The sequence below is a fragment of the Dipteris shenzhenensis genome, chromosome 8 (assembly GCF_047967505.1).
Source record: "Dipteris shenzhenensis isolate YYH24624 ecotype China chromosome 8, Dip_SZ_1.0, whole genome shotgun sequence".
Taxonomy (NCBI): Eukaryota; Viridiplantae; Streptophyta; class Polypodiopsida; order Gleicheniales; family Dipteridaceae; genus Dipteris; species Dipteris shenzhenensis.
The window spans coordinates 5,134,057-5,152,897 of NC_141603.1; the positions used below are offsets into that span (position 1 = coordinate 5,134,057).

The 18,841-nt window shown below is 40.9% G+C and overlaps 1 protein-coding gene across 1 annotated transcript; it reads left to right on the forward strand.

Annotated features, from left to right (window-relative positions):
* The first annotated feature begins 14,554 nt into the window (after positions 1-14,554).
* On the forward strand, positions 14,555-18,395 carry LOC147899008 (pentatricopeptide repeat-containing protein At2g39620-like). Its single transcript, XM_087378172.1, has one exon. It carries the CDS (start codon positions 14,734-14,736, stop codon positions 17,797-17,799), a length of 3,066 nt encoding a protein of 1,021 aa, XP_087234298.1. The 5' UTR covers positions 14,555-14,733; the 3' UTR covers positions 17,800-18,395.
* The last annotated feature ends 446 nt before the right edge of the window (positions 18,396-18,841 follow it).

An 18,841-nucleotide genomic window follows, 5' to 3' on the forward strand; every position in this document is an offset into this window, starting at 1 on the left:
CCTCCCACTCCCACTCCCATCCTCCCACCCTCACCCCACCCCCACCTCCCCCATTCCCACTCCCTTTCCCACTCCCACTCCCATTCTCCCACCCACTCCCATCCTCCCACCTCCACCTCCACCTCCACCTCTCACTCCCACTCCCATCCTCCCACTCCCACTCCCATCCTCCCACCCCCACCCCTCCCCCCCCCATTCCCACTCCCACTCCCACTCCCACTCCCACTCCCATTCTCCCACCTCCATCCTCCCACCCCACCCCTCCCACTCCCATCCTCCCACCCCCACCTCCCCCATTCCCACTCCCATGCCCATTCTCCCACCCCCACCTCCCCCATTCCCACTCCTTCTCCCATCCTCCCACCCCACCCCTCCCACTCCCACCCCCACCTCCCCCATTCCCACTCCCTCTCCCACTCCCATCCTCCCACCCCACCCCTCCCACTCCCACTCCCATCCTCCCACCCTCACCCCACCCCCACCTCCCTCATTCCCACTCCCTCTCCCACTCCCACTCCCATTCTCCCACCCCCAGCCCCACCTCCCCCATTCCCACTCCCTCTCCCACTCCCACTCCGATCCTCCCATCCCCACCCCCATCCCCACCTCCCACAATCCCACTCCCTCTCCAACTCCCACGCCCACCTCCCCTCTCTTACTCCCACTCCCACCTCCACACTCCCACTCCCCCTTTCTCCCACCACCAACCTCCCAACTCCCACTCCCATTCCCACATTCCTACTATCAATTCCACTCCTACTTATGAATTCTAATTAAAACTATTACTTAAATAAATGATATTACTGAAAACACTCATATGGATTTAAGGTTAGGGTTTGGTGGTTTGGGGGCTAGGGTTTAGGGTTTGTGAGTTAGGGTTTAGGGTTTGGTGGTTTGGATTTAGGGTTTGAGGGGTAGGGTTTAGGGTATAGGGTTGACGTTTGGGGGTTAGGGTTTAGGGTTTGGTGGTTAGGGTTTAGGGTTTGGGGGGTAGGTTTAGGGTTTAGGGTTTGGGGGTTAGGGTTTAGGGTTTAGGGTTTGGGGTTAGGGTTTAGAATTTAGGGTTTGAGAGTTAGGGTTTAGGGTTTAGAGATTAGGGATTAGTTTTTATTGGTTAGGGTTGAGGGTTTAGAGAGTCAAGATTAACATTTACTATTCAAGGATTAGGGGTTAGGTTTTAGGGATTAGGGTTTGGAAATTAGGGTTTATAGGTTAGGGTTTATGGTGTAGGATTTAGGGTTTAGGGTTTAAGGTTTAGGGGTTAGAGTTCTAGGATTAGGAATTAGGGGATAGGGTTTAGGTTTAGGGTTTTGAGGTTAGGGTTTAGGATCTAGGGATTAGATAAGAATTAGGGGTTAGGGTTTAGGTTTAGGGTTTAAGATTAGGGATTAGGCGTTAGGGTTTATAGATTAAGATTTAGGGATTTAGGTTTTAGGTTTAGGTATTAGGGTTTAGGGTTTAGGAATTAGAGTTTTGGGATTAGGGATTAGGGGTTAGTGTTTACGGATTAGGATTTAGGGGTTTAGGATTTAGGTTTAGGAATTAGGGTTTAGGATCTAGGGCTTAGGGTTTAAGGGTTGGTATAGAATTTAGGGTTTAGAAATTAGGGGTTAGGGTTTAAGATTTAGGGTTTATGGTTTCAAGGGTCTGAATTAGGGTTTAGGTTTTGGGGATTGGGGGTTAGGATTTAGGGTTTGATTAATTTTTTAAACAAGATCTAGATTTTTAAATAATTAATAAAGTAGATTATTGAGAAGAGACTAATGTTCTTTATAATGGTTGTTACAGCTTGTTTGCAAAGGAAACTCACAAAGGAGATGGCTATAAAATTTATTCCGGGGATGGAGGTGATTCTATGTTGCAAAAGAGAAGTAGTTGCATTTGCTACAATCCATGAAAGTGATCCAAATTCTATTTGTCACTTTAGAAGACTTGGCAAAGATAAGGTGGCGGTTATCGTATCAAGGATTCTTAGTGCACATGTTGAGCTAAAGCATAAGTGTGGGGATATGGAAATCCTTGGAGATGTTATGCCCTATAATACTTCCAACAAAGCATTTATTGCATGGGACAGAGATGAGACTTATCCAACACATGTCATCAGGAAAACAAAGTGCATATCTTTGGATTTTAGAGTGGGAGATATTTTACAAATGTTATCATTTGCAAATAAGAATGTAGCAGAAGGTCAAAAGTCTTGGGATTTGAACAAGTGGAACATTGGACATTTGTGCAGATGAGAATTCAAAAAGTTACTGATGATGGTATGGATGATAACTCAATCTCATTGGATGGTCACTTGTGAATGTGTGAGTTAGGAATCCAATGTGGATCCTTGACTCATCACCTCAACTCAAATGCACACTCCTCCCCTGTACATCTGTTTGGCATCAGTTGGCTTTTAACTTTTTTGAAATTCGTTGAGGGTGCATGCTCCATTTCCCTAGAGCACCCGAATGAGAGGTTTGTGGGACGCATGCACCCAATTGGCCATCATCTAAATGTACTTCCCAAGGTAAGTGATCATCGATTCCTCCTATGAAGTATGAGGTTTTTGCTACATGTCCCATCATTTCTTCTCTATTCGTTGTTCCTTCATGCATGTGGATTCATAGAACACATGCATCGGTGCCTATTGGATCTTATTAAGGTAGTTTGTTCCACTCACTCACTCTCTCTCTCTCTCTCTCTATCTATCTATCTATGTATGTATCTTTGACTCTCTCTGTGTCTCTCTCTAACCTGAGAACACATGGAATATGCATCTGTATTAGGAGGAAATTATGGCTATCTACTTTTTCAAAGGCCTCATTCCATGTGACTATGATCACTTGATGTTGATGCAGTGCTTCTTATCGTTGTTGAGATTATAATCACCACTATGAGGGCCTAAGATTACACCCACATTACTTGAGATTACCATCTACACTTTAAGGGCTTGAGATTACATTCATAGTGAGTCAGTTTATGTTCAGGATTACGGTTATGGTCTTTAGGCCATGGCAAGAGATTACATCCATAAGTGCAGGATCACGGAAGCCATCACGTTTATAAGAAAAGTGTTAAAAAGAGACAAAAGGTTAATTAGCCACCATAATGAGGATTCTTATGTGCTTTAACCATACAATACCATATTAATATTTGTATGTGCACTCAAGATGTTAAAGCCACATAACAATTTTATGTGAAATAATTGTGCCGTGTATACCTCTTAATATCCTATAAGTCCATACACATGGTCTTTCATATACTAATAGGGCACAGCTAGAGGTCAGCATTACATACCTAGACATGATCATTTCCACAATAGGATTTTATTATATAGCATTGTGGTGTCTAGGTATGTGGAAAAAGAAATTGTTATGCAGGTTTAACCATACAATATTGTATCGACAATTGTCATGTGGCTTTAACCATACAATAATATATTAACAAAGAGATATGCTAATATGCTAATAGCATCAATGTTCTAATTATCACATGTGTTAATAACACAGATGTGCTAATAACATACCTGCTAATAACATACGTGCTAATAACATCGATGTTAATTAGCATATGTCCTGATAATTGATGTGCTAAAATCACACATGTGCTAATAATAGGTGTACTAAATTACAAATGTTCTAATAACATACCCGCTAATAAAGGTATGCTAATTATTACATATAAGACATATGTGCTAATAATGATATGCTAATAACACAAATAGGTGTGCTAAATTACAAAGGTGCTAATAATGTATATGTTAATTATTACAGAGGCTAATAACACAGATTGCTAATAACAAATGGGCCCTTATGGGGTACCAATAAAAGATGTGCTAACAAGAGATGTGATAATAACAATATTTTAATTCAAAAAATGTGCTAATAATAGTTGTGCTAAATTATATATATTGTACTTAATAATAGGTGTGCTAAATTATAGATGTGCTAACAACAAGAGATGTTCTAAGAATAGATATGATAATAACATGAATATGCCAATAATATTTATGCTAAATTATAGATATGCTAATAATAGGTGTGATAAATTATAGTTGTGCTAATAACATACCTACTAACTACACAAAACCTACTAATAACCAAAGATGTGTGAACAATAAATGTGCTAATAACAACATGCTAATAACTCAAATGTGCTAATAATAGGTGTTCTTAATTTCTAGGTGTGCTAATAACATGCCTGCTAACAACATAAATGTGTTATTATGAAATGCGCTAATAATTATAGATGCTATTGACACAGTTGTGCTAATAATAGCGTAGCAAATAATAGATATACTATTAGGAGAGTTTAGACAAGCATGTCTACCTACCTTGGCACCCCTTTAAGAGTGGGGCCTCTATAAGTGCCCTAGATCTAGGTGTGCAAAAAACATGCCCTTTTTCCTTGCATGGCAAGCCAAAGTAGAGAAAAGATTATGACCAAATAGGGCTCTCAGGAGGCCACGATATCCAGCCTCCTGAGAGCCCTATTTGGTCATATGTTTTGCTATTTCTTGAGCCAATGTTTTTCCTTAATCAAGCCCCATTATTCCTTTCATGGGCTGAAAGGGAGGCCCAAAATTTGAGCATAATGGGCTTCCTAAAGGTTGTGATATCACGGTGTTCAAGAAGCCCATTATGCTCTTTTTTGGGAACTTCTTAAATGCATATTTCATGACAAAGAATGGGCAAAGAAAATCTTCATAGGCTGAATTTTGAAGCCTCATGGAAGCCTTTGTCCTCATACTTTTCCCTTTCATGGGATCATACATAGCCTGGCTTCCTTGGAGCCTCCTTTGGCCCTTTTTTTTCCCCCATTCCAACAACCATAATTTCTTTGTGGTAATGCTGCCCTTTCTAAGCATAAAAAAATTATGCAAAGTGAGCTTCCAAAGGGCTGTGATATCACGACCTCCTAGGGCCCATATTGCCTTGTTTTTTGTGTGACTTAGGGGCTCTCCCTTAGCCCTCGAATGGGCAAAAAAAGGGGCAAACAGATTGCCTCGACATCGCAACCTCCTTGAAGACCTATTTGCGCCTTTTTTTCCCCCTTTTTAAGCGCTAAAGTAGAGCCCCTTTCATGCCAAAGAAGCCACTTCAAGCATCTAAAAAATAAGTCAAAGTGGGCTCTAAAGAGGCCCCTATATCATGGCCTCTTGGAAGCCCATTTTGCCTTACTTGCTTTGTGCTTAGAAAGTGCATCTAAACTAAGTTTCTCGAATGAGAGCCTTGCTAAAGGCCAAAAGAATAAGCAAAATGGGCTCGGAGGAGGATGTAACATCGATCCCGTTTTGCCATTTTTTGGTCAATGTTGGGGCTACTTGGAAAAAGTCAAGGCACATGCCCATGCAAAGTACCCGAAAGAAAGGGTCAAAGGAGCCCACAAAAGGCCATGATGTTGTAGCCTTCTTTGAGCCCCCTTTTGCTCTTTTTTTTCACTTTGCAAGGGCTTGTTCCCTTCCCCTTTCCAACACTTTGCTTTAGTGGGGTGGAGCACTCCCCCACTTGGGAGGCCACTTCGCCAAATTTTTTGGTCTTTGGAAAAGCCTCTTGCATCCACCTGCTATAGCTTGGCTACAACAAAAAAGAAGGAAAAAAAGAGAAAATAGGGTAGGAGGTTGCATATCGCGGACTCTTGGGAGCTGTATTTGCTTAAAAGAATTTGACTTCTTTGTCTCATCTTTATCAAAGAACAACCCCAACAACAATTAAAAAATAATTCCCAAAAATTATGGAAATGGATCTCCTAGGAGGCCTTGACATCATAGCGTCTTGGGAGCCCCCTTTCCCCATTTTTTGGGCTTGAAACCTCCAAAGAAAGAGATTTTGAATGGGGTAAAAATAATGGCAAAATGGGCTCCTAGGAGGCCGCAATGTTGTGGCCTCTTAAGAGCCCATTTTACCATGCTTTTTGGTTTCATGGGAGGGTTTTGGCGCTAGGGTCAGGCCAACATGGGCAGAATTAAAGTGTAGTTACCAAGTGTCGAATCACTTGAAAGTGGTGAGAAGATTCCGAGCTGAGCACCATTTACAGTGGAGGTGCAAGTGATTGCAACAATTCAACTAGTAGTAGGCAGTAATGTGGCACACCGAGCGTGATGTATTTTGGAAGGTGGTTTTGCATAGTTAGTAGAAATCTTTTGTAATAGGGGGGAGGGAAGAGAACAAAAGAGTAGTGTGCCAAGTTCTCTCCCTCTCACCTGATGTTACTAGGTTAGGGAGCTTACACTTGCATGCCAAGGGGGCTTGATTTGTACACAGTGTGCCAAGTTCTCTCCCTCTCACCTAAGGTTACTAGGTTAGGGAGACACTTAGTGGTCATTGCATGCCAAGGTGGCTTGATTGTATGAAGTAGATTAATACAAATTGATTTCCTTATCTATACATTGTCGATTCATTTTGTGATATTGTGTACTTAGAATTTTCCTTAAATAGTGCAAAACTCAGATTCTTTTGTCAGCATACGATTCTTCCAGCAAAACAACTAACCTCAAACTTTGAGTGTTTAATGTTATCTATTTTACCACCCAAGCACACCGTCCTAAGGATTGCAAGAGTGAGCATCTTCATTGAGCACTATAAAGGGTTAATATAGCATCGAGCACCTTAAGTTAGTCATGGGTGAGTGAAGCAAAGCATCAACATTTTGGCAATCTTGCTAGGGAGGGGTCAATTTAATTGTAAATTGATGATTTATTAGTCCAAGAGATCTAGAGAGCCAAGGTAGTAAGCCTAGAATTGAGGGGTCACTGAGGTTCATGCTGACTAGTAATGAAGTGAAACAGTTTTGCTAGGAAGTGTGGCCTATTACAAGAAATTTTGCCAAGTAACTCCAGATGAGTGGCATAGTCTAGTGCTATGCTTGATGGCCAGAGTGTGGGATACACAAAGTATTCAGATAGTTAATCATATACTTTCTACCTTAGTAAATGGTTGACACATGCTCAGAAAGAATACAAAGATACCGGCTAGGTATGAAGAGTTCCTAAGCGAAAGGAATTAGCTACATCCTACCATGAGAATTGGAGCAGTCTCAGAACCAAGTTCAATGCCTGAAGGAGACTGGAAAAAACATCAACTTCCCAACTCGAGCAAAGAGCGTGAGGAGAGAGGCGCTACCCTAGGGGTGGAAGTTGATTACTATGAAAATTCAAAAGGACATAACACTAATCTTGGGTGAGGCATCCCAGAAGATTGGTAGACTGTCCGTCAAGGTAGGTGGAGTATGAGCATTCTTCTACAAAGAGCTTGGCTTTCAAGCGATTAGCCATTTCCTCTATGGAACATCAAAATGAACATGAGGATGATTTTAGGGAGGTAAGAGAGTGGCTTTGACAATACTCGGGCATTCCAAAGGAATTACATTGAAAAAGATATGAAGGAAGAAGACCAACCACAACAAATGGTCAAATACTCAAGCAATAGAAAGAACGGCATGCTTTTGATGGAGAGAGACAACCAAATACTTGAAGTGATTGTGGAGCAGCTTAGACAATTTTCCCGAGTTCCTCTTACCATGGACAAATTTCTACTTAGCCTACGAACATTCAACGGACAATCAATGACGTGCACCCTTAAGGCCTAAAGATAGTATAATGAGCTGATTGTAGATATTCGACAACAATCTCATACACATGGAGGTAGGTATGATAGGTGGAGAATCAGTGACTCGGTTCTATCAAGTGGAAGACTTGTCTACCTAAGCCGCTTCAAGAACGAGTGGAGAAATTTAAGTCTAGCACCAACATCAAGGTAAAATTTTAAAACTTCAAGAGCACTGATAACTATTTCCCATGTACCTTAATAAAAAATTCCCAGAGATGGTTTAACCAATTTTTAATTAGATATTTTCTTGCTTGGTAAATAATTATGAAGCATTCCTATAGAGGTTTAAGCAAGAGATTAATGAAAAAGATGTTCCTACTAAGTGAGCTGAAGCAAAACAAAGGAGTCCATCCAAGACTTTGTGCTTAGGATGTAAGATCTTATCAATCAGTTGAATACTATACCAGATGATAAGTCTATGCAAGCCTAGCTGATCATGCGATGCACTGAGATAGACCTATGTAAGCTAGAGATAGTCGATCTGACTAAAACTTATGAAGAATTGCTAGACCAAGCTATTGCTCTGGACAAGAGTGAAGGCTTAAAGAACAAGGAAAAGAAGAAAGATGCTAACAACGACACTAAGGAGATGCTAGCAAAGAAAGATAAGCTCAAAACCGAGTTGAAAAATCCTTGAAGGAATGGGGCATTTGAGGAAAACTAGCAATAATGAGAAATGGTGTAATAAGTGTTCTAGGGGTGGAAACTTAGAAGAAGAGTGCAAAACTAAGTATTGCAATACCTATAACAAGTTTGTGCATGATGACTGAGACTATTGGTTCAATGGTAAAAATCACCAAGTGTCTAGCGAACCAAGTGACAACTAGTGGTAAGCCACCATGTCCCAAGCAGAAGGACAAAGGTTCTTAAGAATGGTAAAGATAAAACAAATGCATCGAAGATCGAGTGTTTTTGTTATGGGGAAATCATCTACAATTTTGATTCTCCAATTTGGGCTGAACATTTGAAATTTCTCAAACCCAACATGGAAGAAAGGAAGTGGATCCGAAATGCCGAGTAGTTGCAGCCAAACTACCAAGAGAGGGGTAAAAGATGCATTTAAGAGGTACCCTTGAATGATGATATGTGGCATACTAGATCAATCTAGGGAATTGGGGCTTTTTGGATTAGCATGCGAGTTACTGAAACGTGATTAATCTTCTTGGTGGTATGCTGACACAGAGATTTGGTTGGGAGGTTAAAGAGCATGCCATCACCCGCCGTGATTCCCATAAGAGAGACTGAGTTGTGAATAGAACGTTTCATTTTGGTATCAGAGCGGTGGTTGAAGGAGTTAGCTGATAGGAGTGGACGATGTAGTTGGTTCATGCCATCGAACAGTTCATCAATGTTTGGGTCTGCGTTGGGTTTGGATATTAACGAAGGCGCATGGCTACTTAGTGTAGCAGTACACGTTGTGACAATCACTTTCACAAACGATACAGACCACGTAGTGGTTCCCTCCACCTCTGAGGCTACAGAAGTTTACAACTACATGCAGAGGGTTACTATGTCATCATGGAACTTGCATGTCTTATGTGGTGGTCTTGGTTATTGACGATTACAGTGATGCACAACTGGCTTGAAGAGGTTTCAAGAAAGTTTGAGGTGCATGTGGAGAATCATTGTATGCAGATAGCAAGGTAGCGAGATCCAACAATCAGTGTGACGAATTCATGAGCTCTATCACACTGAATAGCAATACAGCTCTAGCTCCATCACCCAGACCCACTATAGCTCTAGTTCAACCCATCAAGCTGACACCCATCAACCAAAACCTCAAACAACTCTATCACACTGACTACAGCTCAAGCTCCATCACCCAGACCCACTATAGCTCTATCTTAATGGGTGTCAACCCATCAAGTTGACACCCATTAAACTATCACCCACAGCCTCACCAGCTCTATCACAGTGACCCACTATAGCTCAAGATCCATGACCTAGACCCACTGTATCTCTAGCTCAACCCATCAAGCTCTTGTTATCTACATACTAATAAGTTAGTACTTGTTGTAAACTTGTCTTTTTCTATGCATTCTACAAACTCTTGCACACGCATTTGCTCAAAAACACCATATTCTAGTTTTTTTAAGAAAACTACTCCAAATCGCGTTTTTTACCAAATAATAGCATACATAGCATATTTTTTCCATAAACACGATATGGGGTGTTTTCATGCAAAGAGGGCCTCAAATCGTGTTTTCTAGGAAATATTCATGTTCTCTATGGAGCAAGGACTGCGATTTAAGGAAAAGTAAGGTCTAGACAATCATAGATCAATAAAACACTACTGCCACAAATATAGAAGATTCCAAAGTGGGATATATGAATACCTGGATTTTTTCTATCCATGGCTAGCCCTGGTGGCTTATATGTGGCTCTTGCATCGGTGCAGTAAGGGGGGGGGATGATGGCAGTGATGAGGTTGTCCAAATGCAGATAAGAATGTGGTGTTAGAGAAAAGAAAAGAAGATCAAAATTGCTGGAGGGATGGAGAAAAGTGTAGATAAGAGATGGCACAGATATCAATGCATGTCACACACACACACACAAACCTATATATATATATATATATATATATATATACATACATACATACATACACACACACAGGCATGCACGCACGCATGCACACACACACACACAAAAGACAAAGAGAGAGGGATAGAGAGAGTGGACAAAGAGAGAGAGCGAGAGATGTGTGTGTGTGTGTGTGTGTGTGTGTGAGAGAGAGAGAGAGAGAGAGAGAGAGAGAGAGAGAGAGAATATATATATATATATATATATATATATATATATATATATGTATGTATGTATGTATGTATGTATGTATGTATATACATACATACATACATACATACATATATATATACATACATATATATACATACATATATATATTTACATACATATATATACATACATATATATATACATATATATATAGATATATATATATGCATATATATATGTATATATATATGCATATATATATGCATATGTATATGCATATATATATACATATATATATATATGCATATATATACATATGCATATATATACATATATATATATATGCATATGTATATGCATATATATATACATATATATATATATGCATATATATACATATGTATATACATATATATATACATATATATATATATATATATATATATATGTATATATATATATATATGTATATATATATATATATGTATGTATATGTATATATATATATATATATATATATATATATATATATATACATACATACATACATACATATATACATATATATAATATCTATAATATATATATATAGATCTATGTATATTTATTTATTTATTTATTTATTTATGTATGTATATGTTTGTGTGTGTGTGTGTTGGCAGTAAGATTCATAGGTAATGCTAAACATTTGGGTTAGCATGGGCACGTGATTTGAGTGCATGTGGAGGTAAGTTCTACATGGATCATTGGCAACGATTGGTCCATGCACGAGAAGGCAGTGATTGTGGTCAGTCTATGCATGAGCAGACACTTGGCAAGTGATGGCGCAATCATCTGACAAGGAAAACTGTAGAAGCACGGTGATGGCGACTTCTATATCTATGATGATGGCAATAGAGTCCTTCCTCCAAGAGAGTTGATTTTTGTTGGTCGTCTCTGTAGTACATTGTGTAGTAGCTGTGCATAATGCAGTAGAGGTCTTTGCAATCATAGTTGATGGTCCATCTCTCTTTCAGTTTGTAAACACATGAACAAGGCCAGTAGGCATGCGCTATAGTCCAAGAGTCTATTCAATTTTGGAACTTAATTGAAGGTGATTGTTTTCATTTGTGTATCAATTGAAGTTGTGATTGCATGCTACAAAGCTCTAAACCTAACAGTGGTATCAAAGCAGTGGTAGAAGATCTCGTGGGAGGTGGTTCGGTGAGTGTGCAAGATCAGTTTAAGTTTGCATGTCAAAGAAGTCTCATAGAGCAACGTTTTCCTTCAAGCACATAGTCAGGTTCTTCCCTCAAGATTGTCGACAACCTCGCAGTCAAGTTTATAGAAGAAGACGAGAAGCAATTGATCTGTTGCTAAAGCTTGCTTCAAGAACAATTGTAGAAGGTTCCTAAATAGAGAGAGAGAGAGAGAGAGAGAGAGAGAGAGCACAAAGAGAGAGAGAGAGAGGACAAAGAGAGCGAGCGAGAGATGAGAGAGAGAGAGACAATATGTATATATATATATATAGATCTATGTATATTTATTTATGTATGTATGTATGTATGTATGTATATTTTTGTGTGTGTGTGTGTGTGTTGGTAGTAAGACTCATAGGTAATGCTAAACATTTGGGTTAGCATAGGCATGCGATTTGAGTGCATGTGGAGGTAAGTTCTACATGGATCGTTGGCAACGATTGGTCCATGCACGAGAAGGCAGTGATTGGTCAGTCTATGCATGAGCGAACACTTGATGGCCCAGTCATCTAATGAGGAAAACTATAGAAACACGTGATGGCGACTCCTATATCTACAATGATGGCAATTGATTCCTTCCTCCAAGAGAGTCGGTTTTTGTACAACAAGGCCAATAGGCATGCGCTAAATTCCAAGAGTCTGTTCAATTCTGGAACTAAATAGAGGGTGATTGTTTTCATTTGTGTATCAATTGAGCTCGTGATTGCATGCTGCAAAGCTCTAAACCTAACAGTGGTATCAGAGCAGTGTTAGAAGATCTCGTGGGAGGTAATTCAGTGAGCGTGCAAGATCAGTATAAGTTTGCATGTCGAAGCAGTCTCATATCTAGAGCAACATTTTTCTTCAAGCACACAGTCAGGTTCTTCCCTCAAGATTGTCGACAACCTCGCAATTAAGTTTATAGAAGAAGATGAGAAGCAATTTATCTGTTGGTTGACGCTTGCTTCAGAGCAATAGTAAGGTTCCTAAACGATGTAATGGATTATACAAAGAAGGAAAAATCGATTGGTAGCTCCATCATAAAGTTTACTGGTCGAAACTTCTCTTCATGGTAGTTAGCCACTAGTCTCTATTTGATGCAAAAAGGTCTCTGGGGTCTCGTGGATGGTATAGATAAGAAGCTGGATAATGAACATGAATTAGCGTCATGGATTCAAAGGAATGACAAAGCCATAGGACTGATTGGTCGTGCTCTGGGAACTAATTATTTTCATCATGTTGATGTAAAGAAGTTGGGTGCTGAAAACGCGAGAATTCTTGAGATGTTATTTGGGGTACGTATGAAGCATTCGAAAGCAATTCTAAAGCAAGAATTATTTGATTTGAAGATGGATGAAAGCAAAAATCTGGGAAGCTCTCTTGAGGTAGTTACATGAACTCGGTTCAGGAGTCGAAGCTGATGACAAGAAGGCAATTCTCTTGAAGAGTCTACCTTCAAAATACAGTGAAACAGCATGAGAGTTGCATTTGGATGAAAATGCCAATTATCTTGATTGTGTGGGTCTTCTTCTCAGCAAAGAGAGGCGTGATGATCTATTGCAATCGTTTGCAAACACTGCATACACAACAAAAGAAAACAAGTGATCATCAGGTAAAGGACATTTAGATGGTCGTGTGTGTTACTATTGTGGTCATGAAGGGCATATTGAGAGGTATTGTTACAAAAAACAAAAAGATGAGCTTCTGCAGGACAATTCAGAGGATAAGGCATGTGTAGTCAAGGGATCTACATCCAAAGAAGAGTTCATAGGTTCAGTTGAAACAATTTTTGATGATCAAGACTGGGCTTTTTAGCTTTTGAACAGAAAATTACACTGTGGAGGTTTTTCGTAAACACACAATAATTGACATGACCTTGGCACTTAGTGAGCAGGTCATAGTTTAGTCCATTCAAATAAGCCTAGATGTTTGTTTTGTAGATTTTGGTTCTTTGTGGGGAAATCTTCAAATACATAGTTCATGTAGTGGTTGCCACAGTTGTCATATTTTGTTGCTCATCCCCATTCGTCTTCTGGGGGGGAATGTTGGCAGTAAGGCTCATAGGTGATGTAGTGGTTGCCACAGTTGTCATATTTTGTTGCGCATCCCCATTCGTCTTCTGGGGGGGAATGTTGGCAGTAAGGCTCATAGGTGATCCTAAACATTTGGGTTAGCACGGGCACATGGTTTGAGTGCATGTGGAGGTAAGTTCTACGTGGATCGTTGGCAACAATTGGTCCATGCACGAGAAGGCAGTGATTGGTCAGTCTATGCATGAGGGGACACTTGGCAAGTGATGGCATAGTCATCTGACGAGGAGAACTGTAGAAGCGCGGTGATGGCGACTTCTATATCTATGATGATGGCAATAGAGTCCTTCCTTTTGTCCCTTCCAAGCTTCTAGAGCTTGATGAGAGTCGGTTTTTGTTGGTCGTCTCTATAGTACATTGTGTAGCAGCTGCATATAATGCAGTAGACGTCTTTGTAGTCATAGTCGATGGTCCGTCTCTCTTTCAATTGTAAAAACACAAACAAGGCCAGTAGGCATGTGCTGTAGTCCAAGAGTCTATTCAATTCTAGAACTTATGATTGTTTTCATTTGCATATCAATTGAGTTCATGATTGCATGCTGCAAAGCTCTAAACCTAAAAATATATACTTATTTATGTATATGTAGATATAGATATTTTGTGTGTAAATATATATATAGAGAAAGAAAGAATGAATGAATGAATGAAAGTTTATTAGAATCTACTCTTCTACTCTAGTCTAAGGCAAAAAATTCCCGTGCTCGTACTGCCAGAATGGAGGATGATTCTGGCTCGCCGGGATCTCCTCCCCTGTGACAGATTTCTCCGTCTCCTCTTTCAGAATTGCCTGAAGTCTTGACGATGAACATATACCCGGGCGTACGTCTCATGACGCAACCGTAACGAAACTATGCAGCGTGAGACTGAGAGTCTTTACATGGTAATTACGTGTTATAGAACCGAATAAGGGCCAATTCCAGAAATCACAAGTCTGAACTAAATGACTTAATTGTGTCACGAATGTGAACCGAACGATTTGCACAACTAAGGGTGTTGATTGGTTAGCCTGACGAGACAAACCCAAGCTCTCCAGATTTCAACCATAAGATTACCAAGGAGTCGCAACGGACCCTGCAATTACGTTGGGTTAAAGGTATGCTAAATGTCAAAGCATCCCATGGTCAGGCCCAAGATCGTCGCCTAGAGGAGTGGTGTGGCAAGGCCAACTTCCGGTCTAGAATACAGATGAAGGTATCTAAAGCACAAGGACAGAGAGAGAAGAGCGGCTGGGAAACGCTCAGCTTAGAGGAGGCGCTCACGACTATGGAACAGATGCCCCAGCTGCCTTCAGTTCAAAACCTTACGTGCATCTTGCAGAAGTGCAGAACAAAAAAAAATCTAGCGAATGCCAAACGCTTGTATGCCTACGTGTGCAGAAGGGGGCTGGAAGATCATAGTTCCCTTGGGAACTACCTCGTCCCCATGTTAGTCGAAGTCGGAAGCATGTGCGATGCTCAGCAGGTTTTTAACACGTTGATTGATCGCAATGTATATTCTTGGACGTCTCTGATCATGGGTTATATTGAAGGTGGGGAGTCACAGCATGCCCTGGACCTTTACCAGAAAATGCAAGAGGATTCTGTACATCCTAGCAAGTATACCTTTGTGCCCTTATTGAAGGCTTGTGCTAGACTGAAAGATGCAAAAAGAGGTGGAGAGATACACGCAGAGATTGCCAGAAAGGGGCTAGAAAGGGATCTTTTTGTCAGCAGCAGCTTGGTGGATATGTATGCCAAATCTGGCTCGCTTGCAAAAGCACAAGAAGCATTTGACAAGTTGCAAGTCCCAAACGAGGTCTCATGGACTGCACTAATTGCAGGATATGCCGATCATGGGCATGGTGAGGAAGCCCTGAACTGTTTCGAACAGATGCAACTGCAGGGTCTCGCTCCAGATGCTGTCACATTTGTTTGCAGCTTGAAAGCTTGTGGCAGCATAGGAGCCATAGTCAAGGGCCGAGAAATACATGCTGAGATTGCTAGAAAGGGACTTGAAAGAGATCTTTTTATTGGCAACACTTTGGTGGATATGTATGCCAAATGTGGCTTGCTTGCAAAAGCACGGAAAGCATTTGACAAGCTGTCAGCTCAAGACGTAGTCTCGTGGAATGCACTAATTGCAGGATATGCTGAGCATGGGCTTGGTAAGGAAGCACTGGACTGTTTTGAAAAGATGGAACTGGAGGGGGTCTATCCAGATGCTGTTACATTTGTTTGCAGCTTGAAAGCTTGTGGCAGCATAGGAGCCATAGACAAGGGCCGAGAAATACACACCAAGATTGCTAGAAAGGGGCTGGAAGGAAATCTTTTTGTTGGCAATGCCTTGGTGGACATGTATGCCAAATTTTGCTTGCTTGCACAAGCATGGGAAGTGTTTGACAAGCTGCCAGTTAGAAACGAGGTCTCCTGGACTGCACTAATGACAGGATATGCTGAGCATGGGCTTGGTCAGGAGGCGTTGGCGTGTCTTGAACACATGCGACTTGAGGGTGTCTCGCCAAGTGCCGTCACATTTGTTTGCAGCTTGAAAGCTTGTGGCAGCGTAGGAGCCATAGACAAGGGCCGAGAAATGCATGCTGAGATTGCAAGAAAGGGGCTGGAAAGAGACCTTTTTACCTGCAACACCTTGGTGGATATGTATGCCAAATTTGGCTCACTTGCAGAATCACAGGAGGCATTTGACAAGCTACCAGTTCGAAGCGATGTGTCATGGAATGCACTGATCACAGGATATGCCGAGCATGGGCTTAGTGAAGAAGTGCTGAACTGTCTCGAACATATGGAACTGGAGGGTGTCTCTCCAAATGATGTCACATTTGTTTGTAGCCTGAAAGCTTGTGGCAGCATAGGAGCTATAGGCAAGGGCCAAGAAATACATGCTGAGATTGCCAGAAAGGGGCTGGAAAGAGATCTTTTTGTTGGCAACACCTTGGTGGATATGTATGCAAGATGTGGCCTACTTGCAAATGCACGGGAAGCATTTGGCAAGCTGCCAGTTCGAGATATAGTCTCCTGGAATGCACTTATTCAAGGGTATGCCGAGCATGGGCTTGGCAGGGAAGCGCTGAGCTGTTTCAAATTGATGCAGCTGGAGGGTCTCTCTCCAGATGCTATCACATTTGTTTGCAGCTTGAAAGCTTGTGGCAGCATAGGAGCCATAGATAAGGGCCAAGAAATACACACCGAGGTTGCCATAATGGGTTTGGAAAGAAATCTTCTTGTTTGCAGCACCTTGGTGGATATGTATGCCAAATGTGGCTTGCTTGAGAAAGCACAAGAGGTGTTTGACAAACTGGTAGTTCGAGACACAATCTTGTGGAATGCATTGATCACCGGATATGCCGAGCAAGGGCTTGGTGAAGAAGCACTGAACTGTTTTCAACAGATGCAACTGGAGGGTCTCTCTCCAGATGCTGTTACTCTTTTTGGCAGCTTGAAGGCTTGTGGCAGCATTGGAGCCATAGACAAGGGCCGAGGAATCCACGCTGAAATTGTCAGAAAGGGGCTGGAAAGAGATCTTTTTGTTGGCAACACTTTGCTGGATATGTATGCCAATTGTGGCTTGCTTGCTACAGCACAGGAAGCGTTTGACAAGTTGCCAGTTCGAGATGTAGTCTCATGGAATGCACTGATAGCAGGATATGCCCAGCTAGGGGAAAGTGAAATAGTGTTTCATTTGCTTGAGAGAATGAAAAGAGAAGGGATAAAGCTAGACGAGGTTACATTCTCTATTATTCTTACTGTATGCAGTCACACGGGTCTAGTGGATAAGGGCCAAAAGTACTTTCAGGGCATGAGCAAGGACCATGGCATCACTCCAAAGATTGAGCACCACAGTGTCATTGTTGACCTCCTTGGCCGTGCAGGGCAGTTAGACAAAGCGGTAGGGATGGTGAAGAAAATGCCTTTCCATCCTAATCTTGCTGTGTGGCATAGTGTTTTGGCTGCTTGTCGAAAGTGGGGTAATGTAAAGCTTGGAAGGCTGGCCTTTGAACATGCAGTGCAACTGGATGAAAATGATGCTGCTGCTTATGTTTTGATGTCTAACATCTATGCAGATGCTCACATGCAAAAAAAAGCGAAGGAGGTTAGGCCAATGCCAGTGGAAAAACGAGCATGGAAAAAGCTAGAGCAGAGTTGGTGGACTGACGTTGCTGGATAATGTATTCAGTTTTGTAGGGGATACAAGACATTCCCCGAGTTAAAGTATATATGCTGAGCTATAAGATTTGTCTTCAAATGAGGAAGGGTATGTCCCAAATTTGCATTGGATGTTAAGTAACATAGCCATTGCGCAATTAAAGATGGGTTATGGGGGCACAGTGAGGAGCTGGCTATTGTGTGTGCCCTAATCAATACATTGACACCTGTACATGACGTCAAGAATCTCCAGGTTTGTAATGATGGTCATGCAGCCTCTGCACTATTATCAAAGATAGAGCCGTGAACAATATTCTGTGACTATTGGTGATGCTATTGCACCTAGAGTAGCCAGTCTTTGAAATGTTCTTGATAGAAAGATGGAAAGATAGGTGAGGTGGATATTTGAAGGATGAAACTGAGTTTTGTTGCTAGAAACAAGGTGGGAGTGGCTTGGATGTGTTGTTTGGATGATTTGAAATGCTCTTGAGATGATGTTAGTGCTTAAAGAATATACATTTTTCCTGTAGCTTTCTACCATGCTATGTGGAAGATGTGGCAAGGCAAATTGCACACAGCAACAACTACGTTGGAAGGATAAGAATGAGGAAAGTTATTCCTTGGTTGCTTGGATGATTACAATGTATATCAGCTTTCATGTAATGCTTTCTGTAAATAGCTGTTCTTAAGTCAATCTAAATGCTTTGAGAGCATGAATATGGTATAGATGATTATAACATACATCTAGTTTTGTCTATTACGTATAAAGAGACTTCATTATATTGGTATGTCCATAGTTTTACATACTTTTTTCTAACCTATGATTACCAAATGATGCCTTGGTAGTTCTCAATATATTATGTAAAAAGATTTCATTGGCTTTACATGAACTTGATCTTTTACTCTTAAACCCGGCATAAACCATCCAAACGATACAACTAAAGTGCTAGTTTGGCAAAACTACGCTTGCTTTTAAGCTCCTTACAATACGTGACAAAGTGCGGATCGTACTTAGCCTAATCTATTACTCAATGAGCATAAAGATCACGGAGGATCAAACCATA

Bases quoted from the DNA above. Each gene is read 5' to 3' on its own strand.
- LOC147899008 (XM_087378172.1), top strand. From the start codon at position 14,734: ATGCTAAATGTCAAAGCATCCCATGGTCAGGCCCAAGATCGTCGCCTA.